General features: G+C 38.1%; 1 protein-coding gene across 2 annotated transcripts in view; it reads left to right on the forward strand.

Annotated features, from left to right (window-relative positions):
- Nucleotides 1–12,835, forward strand: part of LOC142094744 (vasoactive intestinal polypeptide receptor 1-like) — a 119,654-nt gene extending 106,819 nt beyond the window's left edge. Inside the window, exons 11-13 of one of the 2 annotated variants that reach the window (XM_075177184.1) lie at nucleotides 1,934–2,063; nucleotides 9,514–9,555; nucleotides 11,838–12,835. In XM_075177184.1, coding sequence (XP_075033285.1) covers nucleotides 1,934–2,063; nucleotides 9,514–9,555; nucleotides 11,838–11,930 — 265 coding nt within the window. In that variant the 3' untranslated portion in view covers nucleotides 11,931–12,835. The remainder of the gene's footprint in view (nucleotides 1–1,933; nucleotides 2,064–9,513; nucleotides 9,556–11,837) is intronic. The other variant, XM_075177185.1, reaches the window with a different exon arrangement.
- Nucleotides 12,836–14,478: the final 1,643 nt, after the last annotated feature.

Here is a 14,478-nt window from a genome sequence, read left to right on the forward strand (position 1 = left end):
TTTCTGCTAAGCCCAGCAAATGTGTATAAAACAATCGCCCATAGAAGTAATGTATGTAGTCAAAATGACTTAAGCTTGCTAATCTAGTTTTTTTCCCCTTTTCTTTTACAGCTCAAGAAGACAGCAATATTGGCAGCCCCCTTATCTGCTTTCCAGTCCCCCTCACCACCTGCAATCCCTCATCCCTAAAATTTTTAATTAAAAAAATATTAAAACATAAATAAAAATGTAGAATGTGTAGAAAGTTTTATTGCAATTGATTATTTTAAACTTTATTTTATGTTTACTTAATAATTAAAAAAAATAGCTCGTGTGTGTGTGTGTGTGTGTGTGTGTGTGTTTTCCAAATCAATCAAAATGTGTATTCTTGTAAATTTGTGAAGGGACACAAATATACATTTGTCCCTTTCTATTGGATATTAATTTCCTGACATTTTTAAATATTAGGACGTTTTATGATGAATAAAGTAATCATTAGCTTTACACACACACTATTATGAGCTCAAAGCCATTATGCCATTGTCATCATATGGTATACAGCCACAATATTGCCATACTTCATTACATTTTTACAGACAAAGTAAAAAAAAAAAAAAATGGTGGGCCCCAAAACAGCTTAACCAACTATGGTGCTGCCAGCCTAGGCAGGAACTAGTAAAAAATGGGGTGCCAAACAGTGTGCATTGACCCAGGTATCACTATTACCAGCTTTGCCAGCCTGGGTTGGTGGCACTGTGCACATCCTCCCTGGATGACCTAATCAGTTCCTTCGGCCTCCAGTACCAGCTCTATGCTGCCGACACTCAACTCTACCTCTCATCTTCTGATCTCTCCCATTCCCTCTTCTCTCAGGTGTCCAGTTCCCTCCCCATCATCTCCTCCTGGATGCCTTTTAAAACTTTTCAAGGCCTCTCCGGTCGGCAAATGACTGTCTACTTTCCTCCCCTCTGGTAAACACATCTCACAGACTATAGAGCCTGTATAGGTTCACACAGTAATTGAAAACGCACTTGTTTCGAAAAGTCTATCAGTCCACTTAGCAATTTCACCATATAATATATCTCTCCCTATTTCATGTTCCATCTCTCCAACTCTTGATTCTTGCCCCTCTCATTGGCTCATCCCCATGTGTCAACCATTTGACTGCTCCTTTCCCTTTAAATTGAAAGCTTTAGTGAGCAGGGCCCTCTTCCCTCTGGTTCTTATTACCTTTAACTTTCGCTCACCAGCTACACTGTGCACCTCCTCCTTGGGCTTTCTTCCCATTCATTCCACTCCTCCATTGTCTTTGCACCTCTTTCAGTGGCTCTAAACCTCTTAGTTGTGCTCAAGCTAATGGACATAGGTTTCAGCCTGCGCTGAATATACCCCTTGCACCCCAGTAGTGTTGAGAATTGTAGTGTTATTTGTTCACTGTATTGTACTGTTATACCATGCATGGTCTTGTTGTTTGCCCTCTGTAGAGCGCTGCTGACCTTATCTGGCACCCTATAAATGAATGTTAATAATAATAATAACCAAACCAGTCTGTTGTACATATAGGGCCTGATTCATTAAGTAAAGTCCTAATTTTTTACTTAAGTTTTCTCCTGGACTAAACCATGTTATAATGCAAGGGGTAGATATTAGTTTATTATTTTGCACATAAGGAATATACTGACTTTTTTTCCTAGAGCAACTTTAAATTTCAGTGTACAAATAAGCTATCAAGTATTTGTGTGCCACTTGAAAAAACAGCCAGTATTTTCCTTATGTGCAAAATAATAAACTAATTTGCACCCCTTGCATTACAAAATGGTTATGTCCAGAGACTTAAGTAAGACAACTTACTAAAATTCTTGCTTAAGTTCCTTAATGAATCAGGGCCATAGTACATAAATTAACAAACACAATTTTATGGCTTTCTTTTTAATAATTTTAATTTCTTTCCTAGGAGACTAGCAAAGTCCACTCTTCTCCTAATCCCTTTGTTTGGAATTCATTATGTTGTCTTTGCGTTGTTTCCTGAACATATTGGTGTCTGGGCTCGATTGTACTTTGAACTTGTTCTTGGATCGAACCAGGTAATTCACTCCTTTATAGGTTTAGTGATAAATGTGTGTAACTATCCTTATACACTCACTATAATCGGTGGAATAGTTGACTTTGAGTTACGTACAAAAAATATTACAGATTCAGGTTCCCTAGGATTTCTAAAAATGAAATGAACTGTTTTTCAAAGTTGTACAGTGGATTGGAAAATTAACTTACACAAATACTTATATATAAATATATATAGTATATTAATACTTTAAGGTTAACAAGAAAAAATAATTAATGAAAAATAATGATTGTCACACAAAAAATCCTTCTACCAAAGAGCGTATATTTCTAACTTAGGACCCATTTTTAAAACTGTTAATACCAACCTCAAGGTGGAGCATTTAAAATATTTAAAAAATATATTAGTAAAAAGTAAACCTCTTCACACAGTCCCAAAGGATTACTAACCTAGGTTCCTACTGTGTTGCAATCTGATGGTTTCTTCTATGTGTTGTGTGGACCCAATGCTCCTCTGCTTGCTCCTGCTGGCAGTATGGCTCATTTAATAACATTGATTTAAGGCGCAAAATTTGCACTAAACCAATGAAATCAAACTGACACTTTCTGCAATTGTCTGTTACTAGACAGATACATTAATAAACCACACACCTCACCCATCAATACCAGCCACACTACAATAAGAGCCATTCCACACCTTCCTTCTTTCATCCACAGCTGTATGCTGTAGGAGACAGACTACACTGCTCACCTCATTTGCTGCCTGCTCATGTTGGATGGCACATGCATATCAGGAGGTGCACGTATAACTTGCTTCCAGAGAGGGCAAGGCTGACACACGCAGAAAGGATGGAAAAGGGAGCAATGTGTGTGATTTTTTTAATAATAAATCACAATATTCAATGTGGCTGGTTGGGCAACTCATGCTGTTATATAGGGGAAATGTGAACTCCACAAAAAATGAGAAAGGAAGAAAAAGTACAGCGCTGGGAGTTGTCTCTCACTCTAAACACAAATGTGACACAGATACTGAAAATGTAAAAAACAAATAAAAATGTAATGCACAACCATAGATGAATTATATACATAAACACAATTTTTACTGTAACAACACATTCCACTCTTAAATCTATTTCAAAAAATAAAACCATGCCGGCATGTACATGTAACATATATTATAAGTAACCCAGGTCATTTCTAACAACCCATAAATCTCCTTTGTGATAATCAGAAAAAGAATGCACACTGTACCAGCCACATCAGTGTTAGCAGATGGTTGTGTATAAAATATAGATGTGTGAATGTACAAACAGATGATGTTCAAAAAGTCATCTGTTAAAAAACACTGGTTATGAATCGATAAAACACAGCGTGCTATAGTGTGATTGTTTGTTTAATGGGAGTACCCAGGGCCTGATTAAGGGTTCCAGCCGCCCCAGGCTAACACACCGGTTGTCCTAGGTCAACTTTAAATTGCAGTGTAAACATTTAGCTAGCAAGTATTTGTGTGCAACATTAAAAAACAGCCAGTATTTAACTTATGTGCAAAATAATAAACTAATATGTACCCCTTGTATTGTAACATGGTTTTCTTCAAGTGAAAACTTACTTATTTTTTTAATTCCTTAAATTAATGAATCAGGTCTACAGTTTGAAAACACATTAAAATGTCACTTAAGTAAAAATCCACATTCAATGTTAGACAGATTTTGCTGTTCTCTCTTACCTGATCTTGCAGCGTAGACTACCTGATGTCCTCTCTTGCTTGTTCTTGACGTATTGTTGTCAGTTGGCTTCTGAAACCTTGGGGTCCTGTATTGAAAATGTGCAAGCCAGCTGTTGAATATTCCTGACAGAAAGAAATAGTGACACGCAGTGTTTTCAGTAACATACCAGTCAGCAAGTGCTGATACTTCTCCCCAAGCAGCAGCTGGAGAGCTTACTGAAGAGACTGTCGGGGGGGGGGGGGGGGGAGGGAAGTGGGCGAAAGGTACTGCTTTCATCCCTTTCCGCGGCAAGTGCTGGCAACTCACCCCAGAATGCAGCTAGATATAATATTCATGGATACTGAAAGTGTCTCACTTGGTAAACAGAGGCTCCAATAAGTAATACCTTCCATTAAGTGATGTCTCAAATGGAGGAATGGCTACAACCGAAAAAGTAGCAATAATCGCTTAAGAAGCTGTTAAGTCACATTACCAATGCAGTAGTCTGTATAGTGGAAACAGCTGAAAGCATGATTTCACTTAGTGCAAATATATATGCAATACCCCTTTCCCCAGAGTGTCATTGGAGAGAAGTGTGTATACTGCCTTTCACTAAATAGCAATCTTAACCATAATATCTTCTGCAAAGGGCCTCCACCTCAGTCAGGATTCAGTAGTATCTTCATTGGGTAATATTGATTGAATATGCAACACCAGAGGGAGACTAAGGGAACCCTCTGCCTACCTACTTATGACCTCAAGCACACAATTGAAATCTCAATACTCCAAACTGGCCTTTAGAAACCACACTGTCAAGATTATTTGCAAAGGTGTGGACCACTAACGTTTTAATTTAATTTTCTTATAAAAAATATATTTCATCATAGTAAAAGGTTTTAGAGGTCGGTAAATAACAATGGAAACAATTGAAACACTATACAAGAATTATCAGAGCAATAGTGTAAAATAGTCTATTCTCTACCACATTAAGTGTTACCTCTGGCCCACTTATTTATACATTTGTTGAGAGCTTACACAAAACTCTAATCACTTAACAACTTCCTATGATAATGCACTATTATTAGACTTTGCTTCAAGCAGAAAAGCATAAATCATGCCATACTATTTGAAAAATAGATATGAAAGTTCATATCTTTAAAATCAGGGAGCGTCAAAGATGTTGATCCTTTCTACTTATTCAAATACTATATGGATGAATCAGCAAAGCACACATGATTTCTAGTACTAATACTTGTTATCTTTTTCCTTGCAGAATAATAGATCTCTCCTTATGACTTTATGAACAACACTACTTCTCTTTCAGACAAAGTCAATCCAATATGGATACAGAAACACATGTAGCAAATGTGGGCTGTTCCCTCCTTTTTACTATGATGAAGCAACTCACTGTTTCCTTTACTTCAAACTGTGTCACAATTCAGACTTGTAACGATTTCCACTGAAAAGTATTAGCTTTTATGGTTTTGTACACTTTTTCTCCTTAGTGTCTCAGTTGTAAAGTTCCTAACTATCTCTCCCTGCACTACATCCTTGATACTAAAACATAATCCAGCAAAATAGTTTTTACAAGAAAAACCTTCGGTCTCCCCACCAGTTCTCTGTCTAATTAACAATAACACAAGATTCAGTCCATTTAAGTATGTAATATAGTAATCAGTTACTACTTTTCCCACTGGTCTCTGGTTTCCACTATCAACATGGCTCCTATCAGGTATGGAGTCCGGCAGCTGCAACCACTACTCACCAAATGGTCTCTTCTCTCTCCTAACTTCCTCCTTCGACCTACTTCTATCCCTGGTGCTTTAGTCACCAACTCCACTTCTTAACTCTGACAAGTCTTCTCTCTCTCTCATTCTTCATCTCCTGTATCCTGGTTCATACTTGATCCTCTCTCCATTCTCAAGTCCTACCTCCCTTCTTCTTCCCAGTATTCCTCTCTCTGTTTCCCACTCTGCACCACCTCTACATGACTCTGGGTGGCAACATTCATCCCCAAGCATGCTGAGAGATGTAGTTCTCGGACATCACTGCTCTGTACAACTGCACATATGCTGCATATCACAGTTGCCGGCACTACATATATAATATTAAAATCAAAATCGTTGAACACTTGAAATTCTAATATGTAAGCAAATATATTGCGGTAATTTCTTCAGCGCTATGATAAATCTGTAGCTACAATCCAAGCACTGCAAGTGAAACAGACTAACCAACGGGGTCCATTTAAACAGTAACTCATTGATTTAATAATCATATGCAGTTGTGGCAACCAGTTGCTAGCTCTGTTCTCAGCTTAGAATAAATGTATAAAAATACTATATCAATTCAAATCACAAAATCAAAATCATTGTTACATTATCTCTTTTAGTTTGACAAAGAAATAAAAAAAAACACAAATTGAACAATAAACATATACATATACAAAAACTGCAATCTAACTGAAGAGACAGTCCAATCAAACACGCTGGGAAATAATAAGAGAGCATCATCATTTCTTTATATAGCGCCAACATATTCCGTAGCGCTTTACAATTGGGGACAAACACAGTAAACTAATAAACAAACTGGATAAAACAGACAAAGAGGTGAGAAGGCCCTGCTCGCAAGCGAGCAAAGATTTGTTCAAAATGTTCCTACTGAAGAGTTTCTCACACTGTGCCCTCATTAATCATAGAATCCGAAGAGTTTCTCACACTGTGCCCTCATTAATCATAGAATTCGACACTTACCAAACATCAACTTTCTGATGTTCACACATCAATATTTTATACAAATCCAGCTGCTAACACTGATGTAGCTGGTACAGTGTTAAATATTTTTCTGATTATCACAAAGGAAATTTATAGAGGTTGATAGAACTGACCCGGGTTATGCCGGCACAGTATTATTGTAATATAGATCTAAAAGTGGAATGTGTTGTGTACAGCATCAATTGTTTTTATTAGAGATGTTCACTGACCCCCGTGTTCTGGTTTTGGTTTTGGATCTGGATTAACTTCATGTTTTGGTTTTGGCAAAACCACGCTCGTGTGTTTTGGTTTTGGTTTTGGATCTGTATTTTTTTTAAAAAAAATTGTTAAAATATGCTAAAATCACATAATTTTGCTCTTTTTTTTGTTCCTACATTATTATTAACCTCAATAACACTAATTTCCAGTCATCTGCAATCAATTTTGACCACCTCACAGGTCACAATATTATTTTCATACACTTTCGGACAAATACTGCAGCGACCTGACTGGATGCTAAGCGACAGAGCAATGTCTCAAACACACGGCAGTTCCTAGCACATCTAGGAAACATTGCCACACAGCAGTGTCAGTATAGAAAAGTGGTGCAAGATGGAATTGTCTTTGGATCATGAAATCAGTTATGGTTCATTTGATCACTCCACCCATTCCTTGGATAACTTTGGTAATTCTACAGATAATTCATGGACAAAGTGAAGTGGGCGGTCATGTACAAGGAGACTCTCAAAGGTGGGAAAGGGATCCTGGATATCCTCACCATGCTGCAAGCCTTCTTTGTCTGCAACTGCATCACCAGAACTCTTATTGAAAAGAAAATTTGCTCTGCTGGGAAGTCCATGTCTCGCTTTTTCCTCCTGCCTCTTTGGAGGACCATTGGTTGGAACAAGTGGGACAGGTCCTTCCCTTGCAACTGGACTACACCTTGGTTTTAGCTGGATGTTGGACAATTTGTTAGGGAGCACCATCTGGAGGGACTTAAACCAGACTTGTGGAAGCCAAAAACTGTCCACAAGCTCTTCAGAGCTAAAGACATTATGGAGCCTGTTCCAGAGCTCCCTGCTGCAAAAACAAAACACGTGTGGGAGAATGTGGCCTCTAAGAGGCTGACTAATAGACACAAAGACATTGCATGGATGGCCAGCTGCCTCTCAGGACATTTATGTGCTCCCGGAACCTGTGCCGATATGTCCACTGCCCCATCTGCATCACCAGAAGGGAAGCAGCACAGTGTATTTTTAGGACTGCCCCAATGCACAGGCACTGTTGGATGCCTTGAAACATGAACTTAAGGACAGTGTGCCCAGAACTTGCCTTTCATACCATTCGGTATTTTATGGATTATTTCCTGGGATCCACTTCATGGGGGCAATCCAGGAGGCCTGGTGCCTTATGAACTGCTTTAAGGAATCTATTTGGCTTGCCAGAAATCACAGCATCTTGAAAAGGGAGAAGATGACCATCCAGGACTGTCGCAGGCTGATCCACAGCCTACTAAGTGACTATAACACCATTGACAGTCCTGAGGAAGAGGAAGATGATTCATTTTCTGTCTCCCTCTTCTGCTTCTCCCCCTATGTGTCTGTTAATTCAATAAAACCTTGGGCTTGTGTCTCCCCCTCCTACCCATTCCCCCATCACTGTTTGAATGCCTTGCCTTAATTTATGTACTCTTCCCTATATTTGTGTCTGTCTCAATAAAGCTTTGGTCTTCTGTGTATGCTGTGAATCCATTTTGATAACACAGTACAATGTGACTGCAGATTTAGATCAAGACTGCCAGCCCTATTAATTTTATTTTAGCAATGACAATTGGCAATGGAGCAATGGAGCTCTTCTCTTTGTGTGTAACCTACATAACACCGTACAATTTGTCTGAAAATTAAGAAGACCAAGCCTGTCAGCCCTAGTATTTGTATTTCAGCAATGACAATTAGCAATGGAGCGATAGAGCTCTCCTGAATGTCACTGTAGACTTTGAAGAACACTGCTACCCCCTCCTCTTTTTATTCTACCTATGATGCTGCCCAACTGCTCTACAGACTGTGCTACCCCTTCGATATCCCTCTGTGAAATGGCGCTAGATCGCCATGGAGGGTGGTACTATAGTATCCAAAACTTGCAAGATCTGACGATGTAACAATGACGTTTTGCCTTGTTTTTAATTTCGAAAGCGCGCAAAAGTACCAAGACGGCTCGGCTCGGTACTCAGATCTGCTAAGTTCGGGAGTGTTCGGTTCTCAGGGAACCGAGCCTGAGCATCTCTAGATTTTATGTATGATTTATCCATGGTTGGGCAATAAATTATTATTGTTTACATTTTGTACTTTTCTTTCTGGTAAGCTGAAGCTGCTCATACCAGGTGCAGAAAAGCAAACATAAGGAGGCCCCATGATGTTATGGGGGCTGCCGCTGTACAGGAAAACTCCCAATATGGTTTTTGTCCAATCTGTCCCTCTCATGGAGTGTAAGACTGAAGCTTGTATCTTATTTTGAGTCTAAAAAGTTGACAAAGGTGTAACTGGTCTACACAGTAGTTTTTTTAGTACAGATTTTAAAATATGTTGCAATTCCCCACCTGCCCCCTTTGCCATTAAAAATAAGAAACAGATTAGAAAGCTTTAAAGATGCCTGAGAAAACATTGGGGAAAAAATAGAACAAACGGAAAAAAATAATATGTTTTTGAAGTTTAAAACAATAATCAAATTCATTACATATACAAAACAACAGCAAACAGTTCTATCACACTGCAGTGCCACTTAATTATATAAGTGGTCCCATGCTGTCTCTGTAGTTAGATATATCAGTAATACAATCACTCAATGAAACACAGTCATTGCAATCCGGATCATAAGGCTTAGCAAAATATTCTTGCAAGTTGTAGGATGACTTGATTTTCCAGTCCATTGATTATTGGGGTCTTTGTGTCATAAAGAGAAATAACTAAGGAAATATAATCTTTCTGAGCTATTAATCTGTTGTTTTCTGTTATTACCAGGGCTTTATTGTGGCCTTGCTGTACTGCTTCCTCAATGGAGAGGTGAGAATTGGTATCATTATAATGTAGTCGTGTATAAAATATTGTTGGACTTATTCGTTTCAAGCTATTGTTACAAACTATGTAACAAACTTATTTGTTATAAACTCACCAGTCAATGATTGTAAAAGCATTTATGCATTAACAATTCTATGGAAATTTGGTAGCTCTAGTTTTACAACAATAGAGTTTTGATAAGTGAGACTTTGCTAATTGCTTAAGCTGGAGGTCACTTTCCCTTGCTCACACAGCCGCAGGTATTCCCCTGATTCCAGTAGGTAATAACATTCTTAGATATGTCTTAGCCAATGCTCGCCTGATGCCTGTGTCTCCTTTATGTACTAATCAATTCATAGTTACATGTTCGGTTCTACTACTATAAATGATGAGCAACAAGTTGCACTTAAGAGTCTTTCACCTTCAGATAACTTGAATGCATGTTATATACTTTTCTGTAACTTAACAAAAGACGTGGGGCCTTATTCATTAAGGAAAGTAAAGCAAAAGAAAGGAGTATCTTTGCACCTTGGCAACCATGTTGCATTGGAGGGGGAGGTAAACCACTTAGCCACCGTGCTGCCCACGGTGGCTAAGTGGTTAGTACTTCTGCCTTACAGCACTGGGGTCATGAGTTCAATTCCTGACCATGACCTTATCTGTGAGGAGTTTGTATGTTCTCCCCATTTTTTGCGTGGGTTTCCTCCGGGTGCTCCGGTTTTATCCCACACTCCAAAAAACATACTGGTAGGTTAATTGGCTGCTAACAAATTGACCCTAGTCTGTGTGTGTGTATGTTATGCAATTTAGACTGTAAGCCCCAATGGGGCAGGGACTGATGTGAGTGGGTTCTCTGTACAGCGCTGCGGAATTAGTGGCACTATATAAATAAATGTTGATGATGATAGATTTGATATCTAGCCACCTTGCTGCCATCTATGCCTCTTTTTATGCATACCAATACTTTATTGTCCCTTAAAGCTGTTGCTTGACATTGAGCACTATTGCTAAGTCTACTGTCTGTGAGCACTCCCAAATCCTTTTCCATTATAGCTTCACCTAAATTCTTCCCATTTAATTTATAGATTGCATGCTTGTTTCTGATCCCTAAATGCATAACCTTACATTCATCTATGTTAAACTTTATCTTCCACTTGGGCGCCAAGTCCTCCAGTTTTGTCAAATCCCACTGTAGAGAAGCTACATCTTGCTCTGATTGTATTACCTTACAAAGTTTAGTGTCATCTGCAAAAATGGAAACTTTGTTCTGTAAACCATCACTATGGTCATTAATAAATATATTAAAAAGGAGTGACTGCAGCACAGAACCATCTTAAAACCACAGTACACCTCTTAAAACTTTTGACCAATTAGAAAATGTTCCATTTATTACAACTCTCTGTTCCGTATTCTCCAACCAGTTTTCAACACAAGAACAAATGTTGTTTCCTAGATCCAGCAATCCTGAATACTATCCCTTAATTTACCTTCCAGTAGTTTCTCCACTAGTGATGTCCGGCTTACAGGTTTATAATTCTCTGGTTGTGATCTCATTCCCTTTTTTAACAATGGCACCACAAGAATAGTAGTGTAGCTATTTCTGAATTTAGTTCCATAAGAACCTATGGGTGTATGCCACCTGGACCTGGAGCTTTATTTATCAATGTGACCTGTGACGGTTGTGTCATTGATAATGTGTTAGGAGAAGGCGTATGTGTTCTGGAGAGCGAGATATTTTAAACTGGGCTTGTCTGTAACTAATTGTGTTACTGCACTAGACACTTAGAAGAAACAATGGGGTAACTTTACCAGAAATTGAAGCACATTATAGTGCAAATAGCATGAAAATTGAGCATAAACTACATTTCTAAAGAGACATTGAAGCCCTACATGCATGAGGGCCTAAAATAAATGAAATAAATGATTCCATTATTATATCTAATATGTGTAAAACAATAATAAACAACATAATATGTGAATATCAAATTAATTTCTATTCTGAAAATAAATTGGAGCATGTAGTGTCCCGGAATGGCCGTAAGGCATTACGCTGCAATTTTTTTAAAAAAATATCAGTTCACTTTTGCTCACGCCCCATAGAGACTTGAGCAAAAGTGAGCATTAGTTTTTACCGCATATATGGTAAAAATGCGCAGCCCCGTTGTTCCTCGGAGCATCGATGCTACATGAATTTGCCCCAAATTATGTCACTAAGGTGCCCCAGTTTTCAACTAGTGTTGATTGGCATATTGTTTGTAAATATATATTTACATATATAATAATTGCAGGTACAGGCTGAGATCCAGCGGCACTGGGGCAAGTGGCAAAGATCATTGGAGAGCAATGTGTTCAATCTGGTGACACAGGACTTCACTGCATAACTTACCATACACAATCAACCAATCTATTTGTGGCGAGGTTGAGTAAGCAGAATGGTGGATTATGGGTACAACCAATGTCACTGTTATATCTTATGAGTGGAGCAGTTTTATCAGAACTGAATAAATCATGATGAAGTGTGTCTCCAATGTTGCAGAATATAAATGACTGAATATTATTTCTGCTATCATTTGTCATATTGAAAGGAGTCTGGCCATTAATACTTGAAGTGTGAACCTTCAATAGCAGAGTTAGCTTTAGTGTATGATAAACAGAGAGTGTTATACATGCAGATAGCGGGGAAAAATTGAAACACCTGGGTACATTATTAACGCTTGCATATAGAAAGCAGGTGTGGTTCATATGTTAGTTAAGTGAATAACATCCCAACACGGTCAGTGCCATGTATAGAAATGCTGGACTGCACAGGCTGCCTATAATTATGACCAGCATGTTTGCAAGAGGAGACTTTAGTGAGTTTGAAAGGGGAGTGATTATTGGGCCATGATTTGGCAGGAGCTTCATTGACCAAGTCAGCACAACTTGCAGTCGGTTTATGAACTAAGCTGTCTAAGGTGATGTTAGCATGGAACACTTTGGGAAAAACTTCTTTATTAAAGGGCAACAGACAGGGGCAGTAGCACATTTTCCAGAATCGTGGTATTAATGCATTTACCTGGTCACCACTGAGACTTTTCTATTTTGGCACATTTTGGGGGTCACATTCCAACAAAAATATGAGTAACTTATTTATGCACTACCCACACAAATTATACTTTGTTTTTTGTTGTCTCAGAAGACTTTGAATTTTCAGAAAATACCATTCGTTTACTTATACCTCCTACCCCAAAAAAACTTTGTTTGTTTTTTTTTAATTGAAATTGTAAGAAAGTAAATTAAAAGTAAATGTGTGTTTCTATTTCTAAACACAACCAATAAATACTTTGTGGCTATTGTTGTGGCATCATTTCACCTTTCCAAATCAGCAAATATCAGGATTCGACACATAGTTTTTCATAATAAAATCCTCACTTGATAATGATAATGCTTTTTTCTTTGCTAGTTTGCATGGTGTTGAATAGTATGCATAATGGACCTGATTTATTAAAGAATGCAAAACAAATATATTGTGCTTTTTGTAAAATGCACATATATCGGGTATATGCATGACCGTATTCAACAAGGAGTGGATCTGAAGATACATCTGTTGATGAATATGGGTCTAGGTCTGCTCTGCTCTAACACACAAGACACTGTAGTATACGTCCAATACATATATGGAGCATCAAGTCACAAAAGAACACACATAAAAGAAAGAAAACTATTCTTTGATTGTCACCTGTTAATATATTAATAAGATAATATTGAAAAATAAAAAAGTTGCCCCTTCATACATTTATTAGGATGTTATTAATATCTACTATACATAAAATACATTTTTACAATTGCTACTGATTGCATATTCTAGCTTGCATACACAGCAATCATTACTAGTAATTGTGAGATGCTCAAAGCTTGAATTGGACACTGCTGCGTGCGCTCAAGCTTAGCATGCCCTTACTGTACATTGACTACTTGCATACACCCATTACCCTCACTGTTCCGCCCATGAAATCATAAGCTGTAGTAAGGGTCCTTTGAACTCGAATATGAATTGGATGTTGATGTGTTCTCTGGAATATGCTCCGGTTCTGGGCATGCACAGTGCAATATTACGCAAAATACAGCACATATCGGCATTTACGTTCTTTAATGTATCAGGCCCAATATGTGTAGGAATAATATGGGTAGCCCACTTTTAAATATATTTAACCTACGCAAATGAGAATATTGCTAAGTTTATTGAAGCCAGGATGTGGAAGATCTCTTCATTATAAGCCCCCCATCTCTGGTCTTCACAAAACTTACTGTAGGTTAGGGTGCTATTGTCTGCTGAGCACCAGACAACAACTAATGAGTGGATACATTAAGAGGGGAGTATCCATAATTAATTGGAAGCAGGGAAGGGCTCTTAATGTTTTCTGTAGTGTAGGTTATTATTGTCTTCTAATTACACCAGACAATAACTTCTAAGGGGCTATATCAGTTGATGATATGCATATTTTTCTGCAGTGGAAAGACTGAGCTCTGGAGAGCTAAGTGACGTCATCTTGCACTATCGCAATAGCGTCATCATTTTGGCAACTCCTCAACTGGCTCCCATGGGCAATAAATGAAAGTGATGATTTATGGAAGTATGATTTTCAATTATTTGAATTCCTTCAATGCTGAAGATGAGTGGGGCTCTTCCTTTACACTATCGAACCATAGCTCCGGGATAAGTCCAACTCATCCTTAGCACTGGATAGTTTAAAGTGCAAGGCAAAACAATTACGCAACTGATGATAATTTAACAACACAGTTTAACAACTTGAGGGGTTGATAAAAAAAACACATAGCTTGATATCATCTCCAGGACCCAGCCTGCAACATTACACCTGAACTCTCACAATTACTGGTTGAATAATTATGTTAATGGTATTACCAGCACCCCTTTAAGCTCTTTTATTA

The sequence above is a fragment of the Mixophyes fleayi genome, chromosome 6 (genome assembly GCF_038048845.1).
Source record: "Mixophyes fleayi isolate aMixFle1 chromosome 6, aMixFle1.hap1, whole genome shotgun sequence".
NCBI lineage: Eukaryota > Metazoa > Chordata > Amphibia > Anura > Limnodynastidae > Mixophyes > Mixophyes fleayi.